At 42.7% G+C, this 26651-nt stretch overlaps 4 protein-coding genes across 5 annotated transcripts; 1 reads left to right on the top strand and 3 right to left on the bottom strand.

Annotated features, from left to right (window-relative positions):
- Positions 1-4364: 4364 nt before the first annotated feature.
- LOC121574683 (protein phosphatase 1 regulatory subunit 3E) lies at positions 4365-5288 on the bottom strand. The gene has a single exon (XM_041887221.2). The coding sequence runs from the start codon at positions 5286-5288 to the stop codon at positions 4365-4367; it is 924 nt and encodes a 307-aa protein (XP_041743155.2).
- A 1364-nt stretch (positions 5289-6652) lies between these two features.
- Positions 6653-8942, top strand: si:ch73-103b9.2 (uncharacterized protein LOC100150067 homolog). Its single transcript, XM_045214913.1, has 3 exons — positions 6653-6934; positions 7308-7538; positions 7810-8942. The coding sequence occupies exons 2-3, from the start codon at positions 7335-7337 to the stop codon at positions 8788-8790; spliced, it is 1185 nt and encodes a 394-aa protein (XP_045070848.1). The 5' UTR covers positions 6653-6934; positions 7308-7334; the 3' UTR covers positions 8791-8942.
- Positions 8943-12540: 3598 nt separating this feature from the next.
- On the bottom strand, positions 12541-21945 carry LOC121575679 (ATM interactor-like). Its single transcript, XM_041888941.2, has 4 exons — positions 21569-21945; positions 16878-17006; positions 16335-16534; positions 12541-15319 (listed from the first exon to the last, which is right to left on the bottom strand). The coding sequence occupies exons 1-4, from the start codon at positions 21797-21799 to the stop codon at positions 13534-13536; spliced, it is 2346 nt and encodes a 781-aa protein (XP_041744875.1). The 5' UTR covers positions 21800-21945; the 3' UTR covers positions 12541-13533.
- Positions 21946-22280: 335 nt separating this feature from the next.
- On the bottom strand, positions 22281-26538 carry LOC121575681 (centromere protein N-like). Of its 2 annotated transcripts, none has more exons than XM_041888945.1 (10): positions 26276-26538; positions 25424-25469; positions 25261-25320; positions 25020-25093; positions 24692-24865; positions 24474-24575; positions 24280-24334; positions 24031-24140; positions 23817-23940; positions 22281-22521 (listed from the first exon to the last, which is right to left on the bottom strand). In XM_041888945.1, exons 1-10 carry the CDS (start codon positions 26444-26446, stop codon positions 22433-22435), a joined length of 1005 nt encoding a protein of 334 aa, XP_041744879.1. In that variant the 5' UTR covers positions 26447-26538; the 3' UTR covers positions 22281-22432. The 2 variants fall into 2 exon arrangements, with proteins under 2 accessions (XP_041744879.1, XP_041744877.1); XM_041888943.1 differs by having other exon boundaries at positions 26270-26538.
- Between the last annotated feature and the right edge of the window lie 113 nt (positions 26539-26651).

A 26651-nucleotide genomic window follows, 5' to 3' on the forward strand; every position in this document is an offset into this window, starting at 1 on the left:
TTTCCACTTTGCTTCTTAATATAATTACATCTATTTATTTGATTCCAACAGTTCACCCAAATAGTTTGATCTTTATTGCACGTCAAATCGCAATAGCCATATTTGGTTTTAAAAAATCGCTTTTAGATGTTTTGCCCATATTGTGCAGCCCTAGAGGTCGGTTAATGTCATGGTGGACATGAGACCATAAGTGAGGTTATTTTGGTCCAACCAGGTTCTACAGATTTAGATATTAGAAAGAGCCAACCACTGGACTCTGGAAACCAAACAGCTATGATAAGCCAAACAACTCTGCTAAATTGTTTGAGTCATTTGGACATGCTCAGTGGTCACATGAGTAGTCTTTTTCCATTTTCAATCTCGAGGGTTGAATAGTCTGGCCAAGCTCCCTCCAGGTCCTGGATCATGTAAACACAGGCTTTTCTTACTGAACCATGTTGACATTATAGTCAGTCAACAGTAACTAACTATATTATATAACTACATGTTATTCTCAGAGATGCATTCCATTTTCTAAACAGATACATCTCCAAGTTGATGACCTCTCAGAGGCTTCCTCAACAAAACAAAATATTGATACATTCCAAGCATTCATGTTATAGAAAACGCCCACAAATTATAACAACCCAAATAAATTCAAACTTGAATTTAAACATGCTGTACATCCAGTACACCTGTAGACAAACAGTTTGTGTAATGTGGGCTGTTGATTTCCATAACCTAAGTTTAGTTTGCCATCCATCCATAATGAGCTCCCTCACCTCATGTCAGGGGTGTTAAACTCATTCCACTGAGGGCTGAGTGTCTGCAGGTTTTAGTTTATTCCTTTCAATTAAGACCTAGACAACCAGGTGAGAGGAGTTCCTTACTAATTAGTGACCTTAATTCATCAATCAAGTACAAGGGTGGATCGAAAAACCAGCCGACACTCGGCCCTCAGTGGAATGAGTTTGACACATGTGCATTACAGTGCCTTCGGAAAGTATTCAGACCCCTTGACTTTTTCCAAATTTTGTTAGGTCACAGCCTTATTCTAAAATCGATTAAATAGTTTTTTTTCCCTCATCAATCTACACACAATACCCCATAATGTCAAAGCAAAAACAGGTTTTTATAAATGTTTGCTAATAACAAAAATTAATTAAACAGAAATATCACATTTATATAATTATGCAGACCCTTTACTCAGTACTTTGTTGAAGCACCTTTGGCAGCGATTACAGCCTCGAGTCTTCTTGGGTATGACGCTACAAGGTTGGCACACCTGTATTTGGGAGTTTCTCCCATTCTTCTCTGCAGATCCTCTCAAGCTCTGTCAGGTTGGATGGGGAGCGTTGCTGACTAGTCTCCCTGTCCCTGCCGCTGAAAAACATCCCCACAGCATGATACTGCCACCAGCATGCTTCACCGTAGGGATGGTGCTAGGTTTCCTCTAGACGTGACGCTTGGCATTCATGCCAAAGAGTTTAATCTTGGTTTCATCAGACCAGAGAATCGTGTTTCTCATCGTCTGAGAGTCTTTAGGTGACTTTTGGCAAACTCCAAGCGGCCTGTCATGTGCCTTTTACTGAGGAGTGGCTTCAGTCTGGCCACTCTACCATAAAGGCCTGATTGGTGGAGTGCTGCAGAGATGGTTGTCCTTCTGGAAGGGTCTCCCATCTCCACAGAGGAACTCTAGAGCTCTGTCAGAGTGACCATCGGGTTCTTGGTCACCTCCCTGACCAAGGCCCTTCTCCACCGATTGCTCAGTTTGGCCGTAAGGCGAGCTCTAGGAAGAGTCTTGGTGGTTCCAAACTTCATCCATTTAGAATGATGGAGGCCACTGTGTTCTTGGGGACCTTCAAAGCTGCAGAAATGTTTTGGTACCCTTCCCCAGATCTGTGCCCCGACACAATCCTGTCTCAGAGCTCTACGGACAATTCCTTCGACCTCATAGCTTGGTTTTTGCTCTGACATGCACTGTCAACTGTGGAACCTTATATAGACTGGTGTGTGCCTTTCCAAATCATGTCCAATCAATTGAATTTACCACAGGTGGACTCCAATCAAGGATGATCAATGGAAACAGGATGCACCTGAGCTCAATTTCGAGTCTCATAGCAAAGGGTCTGAATACTTATGTAATAAGGTACTTCTGTTTTTTGTTTTAATAAATGTCTATATGTTTCGAAAAACCTGTTTTCACTTTGTCATTATGAGGTATTGTGTGTAGATTGCTGAGGAAATGTTTTTATTTAATCCATTTTAGATTAAGGCTGTAACGTAACAAAATGTGGAAAAAGTAAAGTGGTCTGAATACTTTCCAAAGGCACTGTTTGTGATGCCAATGTGCCAACAAACGAGTTCAGCATGAAGCACCAGTGCTATAGTATCAACTGTACAATATGTAGTCCTACCAAACAAACACTGTTCTTTTCTATATCATCAGCCAAGTCTAACATTGCAGCTTTGAAATCAGTAAAAGCAGTTTAGATCACCAGTGTAATAGTACTACCTCAAAAGACAACACTGCACAGTGGAAGTTATTTACAAAATACTGACAATGAAACGCTACTGTTTTACTGGACTGGATGTGTTTTAAAAATGCCATGAGTTTGACTATTTTGGTTCTAGTGTATTTCATAAAAAAATAATGTTTTGTTTTGTTCAACCTGAATAAAAGGAGAAAAACCTGGATTTTTTGGAAGATCGTCAGGTCCGCACTCTAGAAACGATCTGAGGTAAATATATAATTTTCAACAGCAACCGTTGCATTTCAAGTCCAACAAGGAACATAAACAAAAGTCCAGCAGTATCTGTCTCTGTAAGTTGTCATTGTGTAATAACAGTTATAAAATGGAGTGATATCTGTGTGGATTTTGTCATTATAGCTCAACTTGAAGAAGGTAGATGAGGCAGGGTGACTGACTCTGCAGTGGACCTTAGGACTGGAGCTATCCTCAACTATTGTTTACAACAAGACACCTGGTGAATTATTGTGACTGGTTGAGATCAAGAGTGTCACAACAGGAATGCTGTAAAATATAAACTGTCATGCCATTAAGTTTAGGCAGATCTGTGATTAGTGGTGCTGGAAATCAATTAGACACATGCAGACTGCACTGCAGAGAAAAATCTATCATAAGATCCTGTACAAAATATTCTGTATAATAGTTTTTCTGTATAATAGTTTTTCTGTATAATAGTTTTTCTTTGCCCGCGTGTTTAACCTAATGCATATAGTATATGCATTATTTGGCATTTGAGAGTGGTAAAGATCCACATAGTATTATGTTATATGTTTGGGGGTCATACCAGATCATCCTACTAGCCTACTGCTAGACTGTATGGCTCCACAGTCTACTCTACTGCTATTGGTTTGCCTCCTCTGGAAAATCGTTTTCTGATGCATTTATAACCAGCGAACAAGGCTCGTGGGATGATTTCCTTTGTCAAACATCATCTCGTTGAGCATTGCTATAGAGAGTATTAATTATTTCCCAACATTGAAATATTCGTGTTGTAATAGCTATAAAACTGAATACACCCAATATTGATCAGGATAAAAGCACAGCAGCGGTCCCCGTTACTTCTAAGGGTTATTATAAGGCATATCCAAGAAGATGAAAAGATGAGGAATTGGTCAAACAAATGGCAATTTGATATTTCCTTTGTTTATCCAGCGCGAATATTGGTGTTACTGAGCCTCTGAGCTGTCCCATCCGGTGGAGTTTTCAGATGAGAGAGAATTGGACTGAAAGACGGTATGATTAGGTGCACAGGCGACGTGAGCACAGTCCCTTGCTATCTGAAATTAACAAAGAGAAGATGGGCTGTCTTTGTATTTTTCATAACCATTTCCCCCAGTGTCTTAAAAGCATTCGTTGACAGTTAAGACATCGCACAAGATGTTAAATAAAATAGTCAAAAGTGGCGAACATCGCTGCGTTTTAGTGAGGGACAGTGATGCTTAAACGGGTTATATTCCTGGCACGTTTTCAATGGCACGTGTCCCTGCATTACATAAGGGTATGGTCGTGCCCCACCAAAGGGCACAGGACTGTACAAAGCCCCCACACCAAGGCAAATGATCATATAGCAGATTCACCTCCTAATAAAGGGCTTGTCTTTCTTAATCCCTGTCAAACATAATGACATGAAACAAAAGCAATGTGACAGTGGTGAAGAAAAAAAAACATATCCCAAACAATGTCAAGAATGACTGAGTGTACAGCTGGACACGGCAGTTGGATCATTAACACAATGTGTAGAGGCTATAGCCTAGGCTAGGGCTATTCTTCATTATGGTAAAGCGGTGCCCGTGGAGAGATTGCGCGCTTTATACACACAGTGCGCTGGTGAGAACGCCAAAGGGCGCATGCAGGTTAGATGAAGTGAATCCAGCCATCCTCCCACTCACGGGGTGGGGAAATCTTAAACCTGTGGCGTCGCACTTTGTAGTTGACCCCGTTATTATTGTCCCAATACTCATCTCCACCAACGCAGTATCTAATGGCAAACTGCAATGTGCCTCCACTCTCCAGAAATGTCGTTGGGGTGATTATCTTAAAGGAGAATTTGTCTGTCACGCCGTCGCTTGATTCTGGGATATATGATGCCAGACTGTCCATGAAGGTTATCCAGTTGTTGATTGAGAACCTCAAATAGACACTTTTCTCGAAAGCCATGTTCAAAACCCGCACGACGCCAGACAGACTGAACTCGTCGGCTTCAGCACACTCCAACAACACTTTCACTTCTTTCACTTTCTCAGTAAAGCCTGGTAGGGTCCCGGGGTTCTTGAATTGCATCTCCATAAAAATTGACTGGGTGGTAGGTGCCCTGGGGAACTTATCAAAGGGATTCAGATGGAGGGGACCCCTGTCGAATGTGGCCATTATGCGCTCCGGCACATTGGGCATGTCTGTGTCATTGAAGTGCTTCACAGAGGTGAGCTCCAGACCCAGAGAGTCGGCGAAACGGACCTTTTTCTGGCTGCAGGGACTCCGGCTGCGGGAGATCTCAAGTTTCGCTCTCTCTATGGGGGTCGGCAGAGACGTGCACCTCCGGCGCAGGTTCGGACTCTGCGGGGGTTTGAGGAAGGATTCCCGGCCTCTTGGTCTCTCATCCACCACATGGTGCATCTCGATGGGCTCGCATGTTCCGTTCAGCTCCATCCCCTCCACGTCTTCTAGTCTCGGGTCTGCTGCCAAGCTCCCGAACAATCCAGCTATGCAGCTGTAGTTCCTCGGGAGGCAGTTCTTGGGAGGCAGCATGACCACGACAGAACGCACAGCCTCGGTTTCCATAAAGCGGGAGAGTCGCTGGTCTTCAGTCGAAGTCGTCGTGATCAGAGGCACGGAGAAAAGGAACACGCCGTTAGGTGTAAGAGAAAAACACACGGATAAACGCCGTGGTACCACGTCAGACTGTGACACTGCGCATTTCTGAACCAATAAGCCAAGCTGCTGCAAGTGCAGCTAGAACAACAAATACCAAACATGCCTCCCTAACGTCACTTTATATTTCATTCACAGGCATACAAATTCGTTCATTATTAAAGAATATGAAATATGGGATTCCCTTATCACTGTGCACATTTTCCAGCAGCATGCCCCAGTCAAGGGCTGAGATTACAGTGCACATAAAACTGCACAGAGCTAGGTGGACCCAGTGAGAGGCATGAAATTATAGTCACAAGGTTTGTCCCTGGCTGGACCACAACGTGCCGAATAGCACGTCTCATTTCTTGCCTAACGACTCATCCTGAATTTTATTCCGCTGCTGTATGGATTGCTTCATGGAGAAGAAACGTTAGTGGGCGTGGCGTTTGGCCGGAGCGATGTGGCAATCTCATTTCAACCATGAGCAAAAAACGCACAGCTTCCTCTTTTAGAAGCAATAAGCAGATAACTGTCATAAACATTTCTTCTAAAATAGATATCAAGAGTAACCTATTAAATCAGCTGTTTTTTAAAGCTATAATCTTTAAGTTGTTATATACATTTTGGGACTTAATTAATAATATATACCAATTGATTCTTGAAGAATATAACTTATAAATGCCTCATGAGCTTAGTTCAACTGTCGTACCCGATCAGAACCCAAAATATAAGGTTGGTTTACTCCAATGTTTGTAAACAATGCAAATGTAAACAAACACTGTATAGCCTCAAAACATGGTTAAAACTATAACATTGATATCATGGATGGTCAGTCGTTTAATCTATAGCTCTGTCCATGAGGGGCGCCAGGTAGCCTAGTGGTTAGAGAGGAGTGCCCGCAATCGGAGAGTTGAGGGGGAGTTCGAATCCCGGGTCTGACCTGGCAAAAAAATCTGGTGCGAAGTGAGCTGGCAAAAGGAGGGTTGCTGGTATCAAATCCTATATCCCAAAATGAGTACTGGAACCTATTTCAGTCCAAGTCAAGTACTGATCAAATTCATATGTGCCCCTGCCAACTATCTTATAGCCTTATGTTATACTATTCATATTATAATAATGTTATTCTGGGCTATTTTAAATCATATTGTATAGGATATATTACTATAGATTACAGAAATTATAGGGTTAGTCCTAATTATAGCTATTGAATGAAATAGTCAGCAACATAGTGGACACCATGATGCAAATCACGAATTGTAACAAGCAACAAATCCAGGTGTAGAAATTGTTACATCAACTGCAACTTGCTTTCTCAAGCCCCCCTCCCATTTTCCCTCTTTTTTCCATACGTCACTTATGGGCGCCCTATTGTAGCGGAGTTGTCATGGCAACGGCGTTCTATCTCCACTCCAAACACTTCGTGTGCCTAGCACATCTTTGACTTTGTTTGGGGTCGTCTCCTGTGAGCTGCAAAACTGTAATAAATATTTGATGACTATTCTATGTTACTGCCTATTAAGTTGAATGTAAAAACATCAAGGAGCCAATGTCGAACTCGACCCCCTTTAATGGTAAGTTGTCTCTTTTACAGCCTTGCTTCTGGCTTCAGCTAACGTTAGAACAAGCTTCCTACTTACGTTGCTAGTTTACCTAACATTACCGTTAGTAGCTAGCTAGGCAGAAATGCGAGGTTCTCTTGCTAGCTAGCTAAAATGTTCAATAATAAATTTTATGGACAGGGTTTGTAAACTGAGTTAACATGTCATAAAGTTAACGTTAAAGGTTACAGGTCTTCAGATATCTTACAAATAGTTTTACAATGCTTACAATGACGTATAGCTTGCTTGCTGTTTGTGTACATGCATCTCCTCTCTTATCAGCGAGCCTAAAAATGGACAGTAATAATGAGTGTCTAATTAGAGATCCTTTTTTCACTCTCAACAGATTTCACCCTGAAAGGCTCGTCTTAGAATGGACATATTCAAGGAATGGGACCAGGCGCCTGTAGAAGTGGCTGAAGACAGAAGTGTGGCAGTCGAGTACACAGGATGGGACCAGAGCTGCCAACTACCCAACAGAGGCCATGTCGATGCCCTTTTGGATATCAGCGAGGATACCTCATCCAAAGAGCAGGAGCCATTTGAGTTTCTCTGTCTCTCCGGATGGGAGGAAGCTGTGAGTAATACACTGCGGTTTTATTTTTGGCTAGATTGTGAGTGATATTCAGCCAGTGTCAAGTTATTGCATAGGCACCAGATACACACTTCCATTTCATGTGAGTTAAGAAAAAGTGAAACAGTGTCAGTATGTTTATTCACTGTTTATAACTACATTTAATCTCAGAAATCATCTTAAAAGGTGAAACCTAATTTTCTCTAAATTGCGATACACTGATTAAAATATAATTACGTTTCCCTTAATGCTGTTGTGTTTGTTGTTGAGACAGATCCAGGGCTGGGGCAGAACTACTCCACTTGGCTGCCTGGTTCAGACCCAGAGGAGAGGAAAGAGGGTCAAGTCTGGAGACACAGACCACCACCGCCACCTGTGTGTGGACCTCGTGAAGCTCTCGGACCCCCCTTACTCAGAGTCCAGCTTAACCCACTCCCCTGAGTCCTTCTGTGATTCCTCCCTGGACCAATGGGAGAAACCCCCCCCCACAACCCTGGGAGACTTCCTGAACAGACCCTACAGTCATACCTCTAGCGTCTCTTCAGAGGAGTCCCCACCAGAGTCCTTCAGGGACCTTCAGAAAGCCACACAGCAACTGACACTCCGAGACAAGATGGTGGAGGACAAGGCTGAGGTGTGTGAGATCAGTGACTCACTGCTGGGATCGGCCCCCTCCCAGGGCCACCACCACTCAGCTTCAGAGTGTCCCATGACGCTGATCATCAACAGCTTTGCCGTCCTACCGCCCGTGAAGGCCTCCCAGCCCGGACACCCTAGGGTCACCAGCCAGCTCCGGAGGGGGGAGGCCGGCCCGGGACGCAGCGCCTCAGACGGGGAGACGGCAGAGGCTGGGTCAGATGGTGTCACACCTGCCGGGGAGAGCGGAAGTGTGGAGAGAGTAGAGGAAACGAGAGCAGCAGACGCTGTCCCAGACAAAGACAGGCTGCCCAAGGACACCTACCAGGGATCCCTCACCTCTAAGTACTGGCCGTCTAAGCAGAGCCACCACCTGTTGTCTGCTTTCAGCATCCCCGTCCCCAAGAGATGTGACATGCCCCTCAGCACACTGGCAGAGCCTCTAGCCCGCGCCACCTACCCCCTGGGCAGACACCTCAGACAGGATCCCCGGACCAGCAGTGCTCATAGACTCTACTTTGGACGGAAGACCAAGAGCCTGAAACGGGCAGAGCCCCAGCTGCCCATTCTGTTTGGAACCAGGGTGCCCATCCCAGCCTCTGCACAGAGACTACTCTGAACAGAGACTGTTACTTTGCACTCCATACTCTTTCCCATCCCAAATGCTCAGTCTTTGTGGGTTTGTGATTAAAAGGAAGCTTTCTGTGAGATATCTTCATATCTTTTACATGACACCGATGACTGTATTAAAAAAAGCTGTGATGAATTCAACTTGGTTGTTTTACACTACATGGAATTGACATATGAGTTTACAGATTGCTGTTAGTTCTATGTGATTTATAGGCTATACCAACTCAGTCTCATTGTATAACCAGTTTATTCATGTGTTACATGCGTATCAAAAGGTAGGATTTGGTCCATCATCACTGTGATAATATGCAATCTAACATCAGCAATGCAAAGTAGTCCAGATTACTAGAATACATTGTGCAGACATGTTATGCTAATTTCTTACCACTGATTATTCAGAGTGAAATCCATTAACTGTTACATGAGCATGCCTTAATTACAAACACTCCACGCACCTGGACATATGAAGTTAATAATTTTAAATGGAGTGATGAATTTACATTTGACATTTTTTGTCATTTAGCAGACGCTCTTATCCAGAGCGACTTACAGTTAGTGAGTGCATACATTTTCATACTGGCCCCCCGTGGGAAACGAACCCACAACCCTGGCGTTGCAAGCGCCATGCTCTACCAACTGAGCTACAGGGGACTATGAATGAATATGTATGCGTGATGGCAGCGTTTAGTTCTACATTTTGCATGTGCTTTTATTGTGGTGCTCACGCTTGAGCTTTTAGTTTCCCAGCAATTGTGCTCCTCCTCTACAATGCTGAGCTCTAGGTCGGTTTCTTGGATTCCTGAATGTTACACTGCAGACATTATTCTTGTCACAACCCCTCGGTGCTCCTCAGTATGACAAAACATGCTCTGAGCCATTGCCAAAGCATGCTAGTGCTATTGCACTCTAATGGAATGAGCAGTCAGTGATTGTAGTGTACCAACCCATGCGAAGATGTCATTGGTAGCCTATTGAATTACATGCTAGATGTGACCCACACTGTGATTCTGAGGGTCTGTGACAGCATAGGTGTGTTGGGGGAGGAATTAGTATCATAGTCCAAATTACAATATTGTATTCAAACGGACTGAGCATAATACACGTACATAGTAAACTAACTTGTACTGCCATACAACCCAGGTGAAAACTGACTGACGTTTACCAAAAAAATTGCACGTTGAGTGTGCAATGTAGAGGATGGTGTTGTAAGTCAAAAGTAGCCTGTGCTTTAATCATTAATAAAATATTTGACTTGGCTTTATACAGCACTGCATTCCTGTCCTTTGATTTGAAGTGAACTAAGACTAAGCTAGTACAAACAACCAGCTACTACCTCAACCCTTTTTGAAGAGTTTATTATGAGCGTCTGCTGCATATCATCAACAACAAAACAAACAGCGAGAGGCAACCTTTAACCCTCTATACATTCAGGCAACTGAAATACAACAGATAAGGCTACAAACAGAAATGCAACTGAAATCGATTATCTTGGCACCAAAGACTGCATGCACTCCCTACTGAGAAAAACCGAAGCGCTGAAGTTGACACCCCCATGTACCATGGGTTGGGGTCAATTCCATTTCAATTCAGGAAGTACACTGAAATTCCAATTATCTTCAATGAGGAAAGATTGTAATTGTAATTTGGTTTACTTTCTCAATTGCCTAGAATTAAAATGGAATTGACTCCAACCCTGCCATGTAGTTTTTTAAGCAAGGCAGTTTTTCCCTCAGCGCTATTATAATCAAGTTCAAGAACGATAAATTAAATAGTAGTGTATTCAGTACAGCATAGTACAGTACAATACATTGTTATGAAATGTAGTGGTCGAGTATGAAAGTCTGTTATAAACTGGAATGAAACGGTCCTGTTTCGATTACTTTAAGGTGCAAAAACTAAGCCATGTTGTGTAGTATGGGCACAGTGTCATGTAGGCTACAATCTGCAGTTTCTGGGTACAATTCTATACATATTGATAGTGTACCACAGTAGGGCGAATGCTGCCTTGGACAAAATACTGCATAGCATTCTTAGAACCTAGATGCGTAACACAAAACAGCTTTTTCCAAATACAACTCATAGAAGGCATTCTAACATCATGCAACCAAATGTTTTTGAAAGTAGTGGTACAGAAAATGTACTCAACATGCAAATTAAAGATACTCAAGTATTTGAAGTATTCTTCCAATACACCCTCCACAAATAAATATAATTTAAATGTTAAATACATTTTGATCCTGAACTTCTTCCTACCTCTTAAAAGCTGCTTAGTGCATCACTGCCCAATGAAAACAAAAAAATACATAATGAAAAATACTTTAAGGCACCAACGTAACAAAATCGAACATGGGGAAATACTCACAACTTGGAGAGCTCATGTAAAGTTCACATTCCGTGAAAATGTCACAACAAATGCCTGTTTCTTGAAATCTGAATGGGGTGCATGTGCAAATGAGGTAAAATATTGTAATGATAACAAAAGCTAGCTATGACCAATACAGTAGGCTTTAGAGTAGATAGTTCAAGAAAAGTTTGATAGAAATTGTAATATTTCGTCAGTTAATGTTCCCTAACGTTTAGTGGGGTTGTTATACAGTGCCTTCAGAAAGTATTCACACCCATTGCCCTTTTCCCCAAACAAATGTTGTGTTACAACCTGAATTTTAAATTGATTCAATTTTGTTTGTCACCGGTCTATACACAATACCCCATAATGTCAAAGTGGAATTATGTTTTAGGACATTTTTACAAATTCATATAAAATGAAAAGCTGAAATGTTTTAAGTCAGTAAGTATTCAACGCCTTTGTTATGGCAAGCCTAAATAAGTTCAGGAGTAAAAATGTGCTTAACAAGTCAAATAATAAGTTGCATGGACTCACTCTGTGTGCAATAGTGTTTAACATGATTTTTTTTGTATGACTACATTTACATCATTCTCTGTACCCCCACACACAAAATTATCTGTAAGGTCCCTCAGTTGAGCAGTGAATTTCAAACACAGATTCAACCACAAAGACCAGGGAGGTTTTCCAATGCCTCGCAAAAAAGTGCACCTATTGGTAGATGGGTAAAAAAAAAAAAAAAGCAGATATTGAATCTCTCTTTGAGCATGGTGAAGTTAATTACACTTTGGATGGTGTATCAATACACCCAGTCACTCCAAAGATACAGGCGTCCTTCCTAACCGCACAGGTATTTCACCATGAGGCCAATGGTGACTTTAAAACAGTTAGAGTTTAATGGCTGTGATAGGAGAAAACTGAGGATGGATCAACAACATTGTAGTTACTCCACAATATTAACCTAATTGACAGAGTGAAAAGAAGGAAGCCTGAACAGAATAAAAATATTCCAAAACATTCAAGCATAGTGGTGGCTGCATCATGTTATGGGTATGCTTGTAATCATTAAGGACTGGGGAGTTTTTCAGAATAAAAAAAGAAACGGAATGGAGCTAAGCACAGCCATAATCCTAGAGGAAAACCTGGTTCAGTCTGCTTTCCACCAGACACTGGGAGATGAATTCACCTGTCAGCAGGACAATAACCTAAAGCACAAGGCCAAATCTACACTGGAGTTGCTTACCAAGAAGACAGTGAATGTTCCTGCATGGACTAGTTACAGTTTTGACTTAAATCTACTTGAAAATCTATGGAAAGACCTGAAAAAGGTTGTCTAGCAATGATCAACAACCAATTTGACAGAGCTTGAAGAATTCTGAAAAGAATAATGGACAAATGTTGCACAATCCAGAAAGACTCACAGTTGTAATCGAAGGTGATTATAACATGTATTGACTCAAGGGGTTGAACACTTATTTAATGAAGATATATTTGTTATATTTTCCATGAATACCATTTTTTTTGTTCCACTTTGACAGAGTATTTTTTGTAGATCGCTGACAACAAAAATGATAATTAAATCAAATTGAATCCCACTTTGTAACAACAAAATGTGCAAAAAGTCAAGGGGTGTGAATACTTTTTGAAGGCACTGTATATGGCGGTGGTGGACATACACAACCACAATGTAATCACAGTGACTAGAGAGTAGCTAGATCCTCATAGTGTTTCTCTACAGTGTTGTATCACTTCAGCACACTGTGCTGCTATACACTTACAGCCAGCTAATGAATAAGTCAAAGACAATGACAGGCTAGTCTGCTAACGCGGTGACCCAGCTTATAGGTGGGTGGCCCTGTAACAATAGGGCAATTCTACAAGACTGCACTTCACAATCACATGTCAACAATGGGAGTGCGGCAACTAACTTAGAATTTCACTAGTACGTTTATGCCACATCAAATCTGCCGGAAGCCATTCAATAGCAATATGATTAAGGAAAGGCTCAACAGGCATTACATACTCTCTTACAGCAAACATTAGTGCTCAAACTTTTAAAACGTTGTAAACTGACTAAATTGGCTTTTCAGACCAAATATATATTTAAGTAGTAAGACATGTGCAAATAAACATGTAAACAAGGATGGGAAATCATATCCATGAACTGATAATAAAGTGCTTTTGAACTAGCAGGGGGGAGATGTCTGGACATGCTATCCTAGACATGCCCCGTAGAATGTTGTAAGACTTCTAAGGCGGCTCACTTCTACACCTAAACCTCCATTAGTAGAGGGACATAGACTGTAGAGGATGATGAGCCCAGGACAGGCCCTCCTGGATGGAAACCAGAAACCCATTGTGTGGGCTGAGAAGGTGGTGGGGGAGTATTCAGCTGTTGGCCTTCTCGGAGTGCTGAAAGAGAGCAAATAGCTCCTCACACGTCTGCGTCTCCACCGAGCTGAAGTGGGACTCCATGTTCCAAGCCATGTCAGCTGACAGGAAGTCATCCATGACTGTCTGGGTCTCGTTGCTGGTCAGGAAGAGGTTTCCGAGGCCCTCAGAAGATGCGTCGGTCACCGTCTGAGTCTCTGTGCTGCTCAAGAGCCTGGCCTGATCGCCCTGGGAGACAGAGGGAAGGATGTTGGAGTTTGGTGTCAGCGGTTGGCGGAGGTCGGTCTGTGTCTCAGTGTCAGAGGACTCTGTGCTCATGGAGAAGCTGGACTGGCGCAGAATGTTGCCCAGGGGCATGTGGCCTCCGGCTTTCAGCAGGAAGTTGAGGTCTGTCTGGGTCTGGGTGTCAAACATCTCCAGTTCCAGGTCGCTGGCCTGGCTCCGGCCCGGCCCCTCACTGTTTCCCAGGCCCTCCAGAAGGAGGAAGTCTGTCTGGGTCTGGATGTCCAGGACCTCCAGGGGTGTGTCGGCCCCCAGCCCGCTCTCCTCCGTCTGAGTCTGGATGTGGGCCGCGTTCAGGAATTCCTCAATGTCAAAGTCGATGCCCGTGTGCTGTTCCTGAACAGAGCCCAGACCTGATCCACAGCCTGTTGAAGAATCCGTCTGCGTCTGGTGACCAGACAGAGAGTGACCCGACAAGATGTTCTCCAGGTCATTGAACAGAGCCAAGGTGGTCTGGGTTTGGTTGTCCGCCATGCTGCCCGACTGGAGATCGTCTGTCTGCATGCCAAAACACATGCCTCCTGCTGACTTGTCGTCGTCATAGAGACCATTACTGGCGCCGGAGAGGGGGTCGTCTACACCGTGGGTTCTGAAGTGTCCGTCTGTCAGTGCCGTCTGTGTGGAGACGCTGAGGGAGTAGCTGTCGAAGAGGTCTGAGCACATGATGGCCTGGTCCATCTGAGCCCTCTCTTCTGACCCAGCCAGGGGGAGGCTGGTCTGGGTCTGCTTGGTGATGTAGGGGGACTGGGATGGGGAGGAATAGGGGCAGGACAGCTGGCTGAGGGTGTGGGTATGGGTGTCGGTCTGCGCCCCGATGGTGGTGGTGGCTTTGGCCTTAGAGGGAAATGTCTGGGTCTCTACACTGACCGGCAGCAGGACCTGAGCACTCACACTAATATCTGTCTGAGAACACGATGAGACCGATGACTCACCAATGGGGCACACCTCCATCCCCACACCGTCCCCCAAAGGCATCCTGGACAAGTATGAGATGTCTGTCTGGATGTTGGTGGAGGTACGTCTCCCCCTGACTCCTCCTGGGTCATTGCCAGAGCCCACTGACTCCAGACTCACCTGCACCCCCATGCTGACAGGCCCCAGACTGGAGCGGGAGGCAGGCATGCTGCCCCTGAAGCCCAGGGTCTTAGGGTCCAGGTGGGGCACCATGGACTGGGGCATGAAGTGGAGGGTGCTGAAGGAGCCCTGGCTGTCCACGGCCAGCACCACAGACCTCAGAACCCCGCTCTCTGTGGAGGGGAGGAGGACGGGGAGATGGGCCAGCTGCATCACAGGGAAATTCACCAGTGCCACTTTGGGCTTGGGTAGGAGGAGTTTCTGGAGGTGTTTTGGGGGGTTGTTGTGGCAGACCCTGTCTGAAGGGAGGGAGCCCTCTGAAAGTTCTCTGTCAGTTTTTATGATCTGACACATTAATTCACTGGGCTTGACTTTTTCTGCTCCACTTATCTGTCTCTCCATCTTCCGCTTTTTCACTGGTGGATACCTGCAAACACAGGGCAGAGGAGAGAATATGTCAAGCAGACCAAACAGCAGTAGGTAGTTATAAAGCTTTGACAAATACTAATAAAAGCAAAGTGCAGTGCCAGCATTCTCACTTAATCGTTGTGTTTTCATATTCAAGGTCTGTTCTCAAGCCACGTTGTGCACGCAGGTGTTAGTCCCAACATGATCCGTTATTGAATAATTACATGATGGTTGACTGGATAAACTGCATGACACTTGAAGACTTTGAGCCCCTCTGCCACCATGTGTCCACAATATCTTTAAATCCCCTCCACCAGCATGTCCACCCAAATGTGAGACTTACCTAATAGAAACCCATTTGAATGCCATGTGTAGACTATTGCTTTTAGGAGCACCCACTGACGGTTCATTGACACCACATGGAAGTGACTGCAATATGCAAGGAGGAAGGATAGCCTACCAAGTGAACGTTGGCTCCTTGCACAATGCATGTCTCAATCTGTCCATCTGGCTTGTAAAAATCCTCTGTTTCAGTGTCTAGAACACCTTCCCAATATTGAGTTGCACAGCCTCAATTCGTCAGGGCAAGGTGTCAAAAGCATTCCACAGGGATGTTGGCCCATGTTGATTCCAATGCTTCGCACAGTTGTGTCAAGTTGGCTGGATGTCCTTTGGGTAGTGGACCATTCTTGATACACATGGGAAACTGTTGAGCATGAAAAACCCAGCAACGTTGCAGTTCTTGACACAAACCAGTGTGTCTGGCACCTACCACCATACCCCGTTCAAAAGCACTTAAATATTTTGTGTTGCCCATCACCCTCTGAATGGCACACATACACAATCCATGTCTCAACTGTCTCAAGGCTTACAAATCCTTCTTTAACCTGTCTCCTTCCCTTCATCTACACTGATTGAAGTGGATTTAACAGGTGACATCAATAAGGGATCATAGCTTTCACTTGGATTCACCTGCTCAGTCTATGTCATGGAAAGAGCACGTGTTCCTTATGTTTCGTACACTGAGTGTATACCTGTGTTCTGTGGGGACCTCGTGGCCGGTCCTGTAGATATGTGACAGTAGCGCCGCTCTGCTGGCGTAAGGGCAGCCACATGTGCAGCGGTAGGTCCTCCCACAGTCCTCTATGTGGCGCCTCAGGTCCCACTCTGTGCTGTAGCCGTTGTTGCACTTGGAACACCTGTGCTTCTTCTCTGCATGCATCTTCATAAAGTGCTGGAAAGAACAGAATATGCATAGGGCTATGAGAGGAAGTTACTCGTTACATGAACTGGAAGAAAGCTGTAAAGGAATGTACAATTCCCTTATTCCAATTTCCTAGTTACACTTCAAAAGCCTCTCTATTGAGATATAATTATAAGACACACTTTCCAATCATTTACAATTCCCATCCACCATCAGGATCTCAGGGGAGCTCCAAAGCAGGAAAACCCAGGAGGAAATGTCTGACTCAGTCTTTCAATTCATTAGACAATCCTCATGAGTCTGACTCAGGTGGTTTCAGTCAGGCTCTCTCTGGCATTATACAGATCTTAAACTGACTGTAGTGATGTGGTACCTGTTTAACCAGGGAGAACTGAGAGAAGGGTCTGTTGGGGCCTCGTGGACAGCCCTCTATGGGACAACAGTAGAGCAGCTTCTGGGAGCCCTTCATGTCCTTCCTGATGGTGGGGTTGACAAGACCGTCCTATGGAGAGAGAGGATGAATGATTAGATTGTGATACTATAGGTTTAGGATTTAGTGTAATCTATCAGCACTAAAATATAAAGTAGGCTAACCAACCGCATGTAGGAAGGTAGGCCATCAGCACAACTCAAGACCGTTGAGAGCTAAAGGCTAAGCATTAGTTATACTTTAGTTAGTGATGATTTTAGCCTCTCTCTCTCTCAGAGTACCATTACAATGAAAACTTCCAGCGGATGGACACGCCAATTATCCTTTGTAGAAAAACATGCGAATGGCAAATACACAGACAAAGGTGTTCCAGATGGTAGGTCCACATCTACAGTATCAGTCAAAAGTTTGGACACACCTACTCATTCAAGGGTTTTTCTTTATTTTTACTATTTTCTACATTGTAGAATAATAGTGAAGACATCAAAACTATGAAATAACACATACAGAATCATTCTGTGGTAGCCATGGTGGTTAAGTGTGCCTTGAATTCTAAATAAATCACATACAGTGTCACCAGCAAAGCACCCCCACACCATAACACCTCCACGCTTTACAGTGGGAACTATACATGCGGAGATCATCCGTTCAACCACACCACGTCTCACAAAGACACGGCGGTTGGAACCAAAAATCACCAATTTGGACTCAAGACCAAAGGACACATTTCCACCGGTCTAACGTCCATTGTTCGTGTTTCTTGGCCCAAGCAGGTCTCTTATTAGTGTCCTTTAGTAGTGGTTTCTTTGCAGCAATTCGACCATGAAGGCCAGATTCACACAGTCCCTTCTGAACAGTTGATGTTGAGATGTGTCTGTGACTTGAACTCTATTTTGATTTGTTTAACACTTTTTTGGTTACTACATGATTCCATGTGTTATTTCATAGTTTTGATGTCTTCACTATTATTCTACAATGTAAAAAATTGTAAAAATAAAGAAAAACCCTTGAATGAGTAGGTGTGTCCAAACTTTTGATTGGTAGTGTATATGACTTTAAAGAGGTTCAGATTAAAGTAATTAGCTTAACAGCACATTGAGCTTGTGCTTTCCACAGTGTGTGATTCGTCACTCCACACTCCTGGCAGTCTCCAGATAGCCGTGCCGAAGCAGCTGTCAGCAGCACATTGCATTAATTCAATGAACAACAGCATGATGCTTATGTAAGAGTACAGCACTGACATAGCTTGGTAGGCCTCACAAGCCCCCGATAGACCTCAGCATCGACCCCTGTGTATTTCTAACCATCATTATTAGCATTGCAGTATTTCCCTGCCCAAGGTCACCTAGTAGGCTACATCTACTGTGTCATTGGTACAGTACTTATAAAAAGAGACATTTTGATGTAAGTTAGGCTAATATACATAAACATCATGCATAGTGCTAAAATGATCTGTCTTCACAGTGAACATAGACACAGTTTCTTATACTATTGTACAGGCGATGTCAGAGGCATACAGTTCTGCATAGGCGTCTTGCAGCAGCAGATGGACTAACTGGCGTCTTGCAGCAGCATTCAGACTGTCTGTTCTAGGCCAGAGCACAGTCCCTGAGCTGCTCTCCATGACACTATTATGTCCCTTCCCTGCAGACAGACCAGGCACAGTGCATTGACAGACGGTGATACAGGCAGGCAGGGCAGAGATAGCTTTGTTTCTGTCTGCTACAAGACAGCTTGGGTAGGGTCTGCTGGGCAGCATCGCAGCTAGGAAATGCAAACTGAAAATATGTCAGTGTGCTACATCAAGGAGTCAGGTCATCAAAAGTATTTAACTTGCGAGTTTAACATGTTGAGTGACTCACTAACACCCTCCACACAGCCATTACACAGGAAGTGTGACTAGTCTACACTACAGCCTGCCTAGTACAGTGCATAGGCTAATATTTGAGCGTGCGTTGTAATGTTCAGAAGTGTGTGAAATTAAATTGATTGTTGTGTTACAGCAGTTGGCCAGCAAATGTGATATGGCAGTTCAGCAGAGCTAAGGCACAGTGAGTGTCCAGCGACAACAGTGTTATAACCCAAATCATATCTCTTTCTGCGTTGAGGAATAAAAAAGAACATGCCTGACCAGTGTGTGAGTAACAGCGGAGGGACAGAAAGCAGCCTGTGCTGTCCTGCCCTGATGACTCCGGTAGGGTAGCGTCAGCCCATAACTACATTTAGTGTCTATTTATGAAGGTATCTTCTGGCCGGGGGAGTTTTGTTAAGAGCCCAGACACTCATTCTGAATGTTAACACGCATCGCTTCCGATACGGTTTTGGAAACATAAGTAACATATCTTTCATATCAGTGAGAAATCATTTTCAAAAAACAAAAACGGTTAAATTACTACACACCTTTAAATGGTTAGTGTTCCCACGCGGCCATATCTCCATGTTACAGTGCCTGTTTACGGAAGACAGGCGACCACCTGTGCTAACTAGCTATCTAGCGTGCTCGAACACCTGTGTGTAAGCGTAACTGGGGAGGAAGTGTAGAGGAAGTGTAGTTCGTCACTGGAGGCACACAGACGTATGGATCTGTGCAAACCTGCTATAGTAAATGTATTTTATTGAAAGATTATTTCTCATTCATATGAAAGATAAGTTCCATATGTTTTGAAAACAAGTGATGATTATTGACGTTTCTAAACGTTAAAACAGAGCGTCGGGATTGTAGTCACATGGTCCCACCGGTAAGCGGTGCTTATAGCTGAGAACCTTGGTGATAAGGCAGAATGCCTTGTTAATGCCTTGGGTTCTCGAAAGCAAGGGTAGCGTTACCTCTACTGTCAGTCCTTCCACACAGTCATGGACATCTAAGACTATGCTCACTCCACACCATTTTGTTCAGATTGACATTGTGTTTCCTTCATGAACTGCTGCACCATGCATTTTCTCCTCCATCTCTCATTCTCCTGCATTAGGCCCATTTGAATTGGTTCAGTATTGAGAACAGTTAGTACTTATGTGGGGAAATGAGGAGCATGAAGTGCTTTTCAGACCTAATTCAAATTCAAACATTCACCTTTTCTTTTCTTACAAAGAGCTCAGTCTGTAGCAAGACAAAAGACAGCTAGATCCCAGCAGAGAACAGCATTCATTTGGGGGAAACTGGAATCACTAGGACTCCCACGGGGGCAGCAAGACTTGGCGAGGACATTGCATACATTTCTGTTCAAGAGGAGGACCTTTGTCTACAAGACTTTCCCTTACTATAGTCAATATTCATATTTAGGCTAAAGACAGTGTGACATTAGCGGTTAGTTGTATGATGAGACTGATTTCATTGCACATCTAGGCTTAGGCCATCTTCTTCAGCCATTTAAACATTAATTCACTAAAAGTTATTTTAATTGCTCGAATTTCCAGACACTTCTGTCAATAATACGACACAAAATTAGGCTATGCGGGCATGGAGACAAGTATGTTTACATGCACACTAATAATTCGATATTAAACTGATTATGGCAGAAGGCCGAGTAAGTCATTAATCATGTAAACACCTTACTCTGCTTATCTTAATCGGCGTAAGGTCTTAATCGAAGTAAACATACGCTGATTAAAACACCTGGTTTTCTAAGCAATCTTCGAATTAAGGCATGAAAACGGTTTAATCCGCGTTCCAGCGGTGTATTTGATCTGCGCATGTGCCAGCACCCCTAGCGCAAACCTACCTCATGCGTTGGTGAAGCGAGTTAGGAAGATCTTAAAGTATGCATCTTTTCACATACAAACGTTATATGTCCTAACTCAGAATCAAATAGTATTCGTTAAAATAACATGGTCAATGTGGTAAACGTTTATTTTGATTGTCGATTTTCTGCATTTATCAAAAGTCCCATCAAAATCAAATAATGTTATTTGTCACATGCACCTAATACAACAGATGTACACTTTACCGTGAAATGCTTACTTACAAGCCCTTAACCAACAATGCAGTTAAGGAAATAGAGTTAAGAAAATATTTACTAAATAAACGAAAGTTAAAAAAATAAAAAATAAAAGTTACAATAAAATAACAATAATGAGACATACAGGTTGTACCGGTACCGAGTCAATGTGCGGGGGTACAGTAATTTCAGATGTCCATGTAAACAGGATTATTAGTGAAATCGACGTTGTTCTTACAAAGCATGTAAACGTTTTAAACGAACTATTATATTAATCTGACTATCCACAATAATCGTATTATTGTGCACATCTAACCGTGTGGGTTTGAACAGAGAATATATTTGTATGTCAGACATGTAAAGGCAGTACAAGAAAGCTAGTTAATTTAACAGCCAGGATAATCAGTCTCATACAGCTATGATCCTAGCCTAGGATGATTGAAACATTGCTTAAAGCATTGTAACACAATAGTTACAAAGTAACGTTATCCGCAATATAGTTATAGGTAGACAACTTCAATGTACTGGCCTCAAACAGTGCACGATGACTTGTCGTTTTTCCAATAAGCATGCCGCTAAATAGCTAGCGCAACTAGTTAGCGATCCTAGTATCATGAATTGAAAAATAGAAAGACTACGTATTGAAATACATCAGTAGCCCCTTAGGTTAGCTTGCAAAGAGGCTAACAAGCTAGCTACCTTTACTCTGTGGGACTTCACCAGATGCATGTTCAGGGCTGGCGTGTTCGGTAGAATCTTGCCACATCCTTCCACGGTGCAGAGGATATTGGTCCGCACTTCTTTGGTGAGCTCCATGATAGACGGTTTGATAATCTCCCGCGTCTGTGCGGGGTGCTCTTCGATGCATTTTTGACTGCCCATGGAAGCGTTATCGTTTCGGTTTGCTTTCCCCGACGCAGAGGCAGCCATGTTTCTGTTGACAAGTTACCAATCCAAACGCTCCTCAAGCAGCAGAAACGCTGCTGCAAACAAGCCAGGAAAAATGGTCCGGAAAATACAAGGACGCATCCACTTCCGACGCGTCGACTTCCTGGAGACCTTTCGTAGCAACAGACAGCCACTCCCACACAAGCGTCCTGGCAACATCAGAGGGGTGGCAAGTGGCAATATTGTAGCTACTTCTATGATACATTACATGTGCAAAAATGTAAACAAGCCACCCATGACCCTTTGCTGTACACTACTCAAGTAACACAAAGTAAATTAATCCAATAACATTTATTAGAGTACAGATTGTAGTATATGAATTGAGAAACAATAACGATTATTCTTATGGGGGAAGAATTGAGTTTGAAACTGCGAAATGCAGAACTGCACTCTAAATTCATCAACATAATTGCAGAAAATGTTTTTTTGTTCATACAAAATAAGTGAAACAAATTACATTAAATAAAACAAAATAAAACAGATTACATCTGTCAATTTATTTAATCTGAAACAGAGTGCATGGGGTAAACAAGGTGTTCTAAAAAAATTATGTTAAACCACATACAATGTTAACACATTCAATACAAATATACACTACTTAGAGTTGAACTTGATTTAAACTCCTTTGTCTGTGATAAAAAAATAGTTTCTCCCTTTCTGTGTGATGGATGAGAGAAGAGGGGTGACTGGGGTTGACGCCATACCTGTCAAACACAAGCACAAGCAATTACTGAGGGGATTCGTTTTTGCCAGCCCTGTTCACGGGGTAGGCTGAGTTTGCACAGGGTTAAAAGTGATTGCATTCATTTTTTTTAACTGGGCAGCATGAGCCGGGTTCCCTGCATGAAACAAAAGTGATGTAACACGTGGAGTAATGAGTTAGGATTTCATGTTCACATGCAAAAGTGTTTGCTATTGATAAAAACACATAAATCACTATCTACCTTTGCAAAGAACGCTAGTTTGAAAATGTCTGAATGATCCATCATGCTGCCATGTTGACAATTTGACCAGGTTGCACATATTACTGTTCGATTATTAAACTATTACAGACTACAAAGGGAAGCACAGCCGCGAGCTGCCCAGTGACACAAGACTTCCAGACGAGCTAAACCACTTCTATGCTCGCTTCGAGGCAAGCAACACTGAAGCATACATGAGAGCACCAGCTGTTCCGGATGACTATGTGATCTATGTTTTCTCAACACTTTTTTGTTGTTTTATTCTACTTTTTTATAAAAAATAAATGCACTGTTGGTTAAGGGCTGTAAGTAAGCATTTCACTGTAATATCTGCACCTGTTGTATTCGGTGCATGTGGCAAATAAAATTTGATTTGATTTGAGCAGGGTGTTCCGCCCTCACCGGTTTTAGCCGGTCATGTGACTGGCCATAGCCTAGTTCACCCCGGTTCAGTCTAATCGAATCCACTCACTTAATAGCAGACCCTCCGAATCAAATAGTCTTTGGATGAAAAGCATCAAACAACTCAGCACATCTGTCTGGAGAATGAGATGGACACAGTGAAAGTATGTCATGGTTCCTCTGCCCCCTTGTGGCCATGGACATAATTGAATAAAGAAGTGGAGCTACATATGAGCAGTTAACTAACTAAAACTGGCTTTGTGGTCCTCTGTAGCTCAATTGGTAGAGCATGGTGCTTGTAACGCCAGGGTTGTGGGTTCGATCCCCGGGACCACCCATACGTAAACATGTATGCGCACATGACTGTAAGTCGCTTTGGATAAAAGTGTCTGCTAAATGGCATATTATTATTATTATTATAAAACCACATCAAATAAAACGTTCTAATGCTGAGCATTCACCTGGAAGACTTGACTTCTCAACCTGAGGGTATGGAACAGACTGCAGAGAGAGAGAGCTATTGTTCATCATTTGGTGTTTCTGCAGCTCTAACTAGAAGATGTGGCTCTTCCATATTGACAGAGATGAAAGGGGATATTAAACAAAGCCCAGCCCCAGACATATAGATACTGTACCTGAGGACACACAGTGCCTGAGTGACTCTAGGAGGTTGGTGCTGGCAAACTCCACCACTCCTCTGAAGGGCTCTTCTCTGCCTGTCAACATCTTGTTAGAGTTATCTCGGAACTTGGTCTCCAGCTAAGAGAGCAGAATACATTGTCACGCACAGCACAGCAGGCACATGAGAAGAAAGCTTTTCGTAAACAACCATAGTTCAACTTCTTGCACCTTGTAGACAGCTTTTTGCAGTTGAGGCAGTGTCCCATCGCCGAAGGCCTCACAGGCCATCTGAAGTCGGTTCTCTGTATTCTCAGCCTGTTCTTTCTCTATATTGGGGTCTAATATGAGAAAATAGAATGTCAGTGAAACATAAACTAAGTCAATATTCTATTGATATCTAATTAGTTGTGGTTGTCACCATGATTATGTTCATGTATACATTACAATTGTATTTTATAAGCAGACAACAAAACATACTTCTAGGGACAGGATTCTTTTCCTGGAGAGGTTTTGGATGTTTGGTGGGGAACACCTACGAATGAAGGAAGAGGTGCAGAACACAGAATCTCGTTAGTTAGTTCTATAGGCTTTCCTTGTTAGCAGTAAGCAGTGGGATGGTCATGATAAAGGCTTTTATATGGCCCGTGTCCCTTCACAGCGCCAAGGCCTACCTGTTGGTACTGCCTCATCAGTAGATCTCTGATGGCGGTGAGGTTCCGTCCACTGAGTTGAGCATCCTTTATAGAGCCATATCTGGTGGCCAGAACCAAGGCCTGTAGGACAGAACTCAGTCTGTTAAACAGGCGATACAGACCATAGAAACAGATTTCAAAGCATTGCAATATGACGTTATGAATCCCCTCGGGGGCAATTCAGAAAGCATCCTTGCCTGGTTAAAAAGAGGCTTATGCTTCGAAGTTAAGCCGGTCACAAAGACATAAGGGGTCTGAAGATGGTGGACAACGTATGTGGGTTTAAGGTGGTTAGGCTTTGTGAAGTTGTCCCCCCAGGCAATACGTATCCATATGGCCTCATCTGTGTGTTTCTTTATTTTAATAGACACCTTTGAAGGAAAGACAAATACAGGCATTGACTAAGAGATGGCACACGCAAGCACAGCAATTGAGGGACATTACAAGCCAATGTCCATTTTAAGGAATGTTAGTTAGTTTTCTGTCTTTTCTACCAAGCATATAAAAGCTGGAAAACATACATACATGGCTGATGAGCTCTGTGAGGTTGGCCTTGAATTGTTCTTTGAACTGTGTCAGCTCAATGGATGGTGCATCCTCTGTGAAGAAAAATATAATGAAATGAACAGTAGTGCTGATTAGGCTACCTCTAATACCTTGGAACTCTAATATTGATTAGGGTACATTTTTAAATGGCAACTTTGTGAGTGTCAGTAAAAGCACCAGATACTAAATGTACAGCAAGGTATTAGAGACTTTCATTTACCCTCTGCATCAAGGAGCTGGAAGCCATGCCACATTCCCTGGTTCGGATTCTCAATGATATCTGGAAAGCATTGGTGAAATGTATTATCTATTACTGACAACTAAGTAGACCATTAGCTACTGAGGGGTAAATTAGTTAATTCACGCTGTCAGATAACACTTACAGATCATTTCAAGTTCTGTGATGTGTTTCACTGTCAAGCCCTTCTCCTGGGAAACATAAAAGTAGAATGTATCAGAAAGGTTGATTGTATAACAACAAAAAATTTCCCAATATGATAGGCATGATTAAACTTAGCACACGATGAACTGTTAAGGAGAGTTAGATTAAACTAACAAGCAGTGGTGTAAAGTACTTAAGTAGAAATACTTTAAAGTACTACTTAAGTCGTTTTTGGGGTATCTGTACTTTACTATTTATATTTTTGACAACTTTTACATTTCCTTCACTACATTCCTAAAGAAAATAATGTACTTTTTACTCCATACATTTTCGCTGACACCCAAAAGTACTAGTTACATTTTGAATGCTTAGCAGGACAGGAAGATGGTCTAATTCACGCACTTATCAAGAGAACCTCCCTGTCATCTCTACTGCCTCTGATCTGACGGACTCACTAAACACAAGTGCTTCCTTTGTAAATGATGTCTGAGTGTTGGAGTATCCCCTGGCTATCCATAAATAACAAAAACAAGAAAATGGTGCCGTCTGGTTTGCTTAATATAAGGAATTTGAAATTATGTATATTTACTTTTGATACTTAAGTATATTTTAGCAATTACATTTATTTTTGATACTTAAGTATATTTAAAACCAAATACTTTTAGACTTTTACTTTTCAAGTAGTATTTTACTGGATGACTTTCACTTTTATTTGAGTCATTTTCTATTAAGGTATCTTTACTTTTACTCAAGTATGACAATAGGGTACTTTTTCCACTACTGCTAACAAGTTAGCTAAAGAGAACATCACATCGTTAGATAGATAACTAAATAGTTAAGTACCTACATCTACCTCACAGAGAGCCAGTAGATGTTCCGTCAACACCCATTTTGGTTGTGTGAAGTCCAGCGAATGCAGGTCCTCCCTTGATAGATGAGCCCACTTGCTAAGCATTGTCTGGAGCATTTGAGAAGGGATTCGTCGTATTAGACGTTGTAATATACGCTTTGTAGAGTCATCCATGCTTAAAATATATGCTTTAACAAATACAACTCTTAAAACGCATTAGCAAGCTAACAACAGACACACAAATCCAAAAAAACCGCCGAACAAGAGTCAACCTATCGGAATCATTTAGTGTGTCAGACTTCCTGTTTCGTCATTTCCTCTTAAAATAACGTTTTCCATATATTCACATGCTTTAGAGATGTTTAGAGGTTATTAAATG

The sequence above is a fragment of the Coregonus clupeaformis genome, unplaced genomic scaffold, assembly GCF_020615455.1.
Source record: "Coregonus clupeaformis isolate EN_2021a unplaced genomic scaffold, ASM2061545v1 scaf0336, whole genome shotgun sequence".
Lineage (NCBI taxonomy): Eukaryota > Metazoa > Chordata > Actinopteri > Salmoniformes > Salmonidae > Coregonus > Coregonus clupeaformis.

Coding starts and splice junctions, on each gene's coding strand:
- LOC121574683 (XM_041887221.2), bottom strand. CDS start 5,288: ATGGAAACCGAGGCTGTGCGTTCTGTCGTGGTCATGCTGCCTCCCAAG.
- si:ch73-103b9.2 (XM_045214913.1), top strand. CDS start 7,335: ATGGACATATTCAAGGAATGGGACCAGGCGCCTGTAGAAGTGGCTGAA. Junction 7,539..7,809: donor TCTCCGGATGGGAGGAAGCT/GTGAGTAATACA, acceptor TTGTTGAGACAG/ATCCAGGGCTGGGGCAGAAC.
- LOC121575679 (XM_041888941.2), bottom strand. CDS start 21,799: ATGGCTGCCTCTGCGTCGGGGAAAGCAAACCGAAACGATAACGCTTCC. Junction 17,007..21,568: donor TGAAGTCCCACAGAGTAAAG/GTAGCTAGCTTG, acceptor CTCTCTCCATAG/GACGGTCTTGTCAACCCCAC. Junction 15,320..16,334: donor GAGGTCCCCACAGAACACAG/GTATACACTCAG, acceptor CTGTGTTTGCAG/GTATCCACCAGTGAAAAAGC.
- LOC121575681 (XM_041888943.1), bottom strand. CDS start 26,446: ATGGATGACTCTACAAAGCGTATATTACAACGTCTAATACGACGAATC. Junction 24,866..25,019: donor TCACAGAGCTCATCAGCCAT/GTATGTATGTTT, acceptor TTTCCTTCAAAG/GTGTCTATTAAAATAAAGAA. Junction 22,522..23,816: donor CAGGCACTGTGTGTCCTCAG/GTACAGTATCTA, acceptor TGTGTTTGACAG/GTATGGCGTCAACCCCAGTC.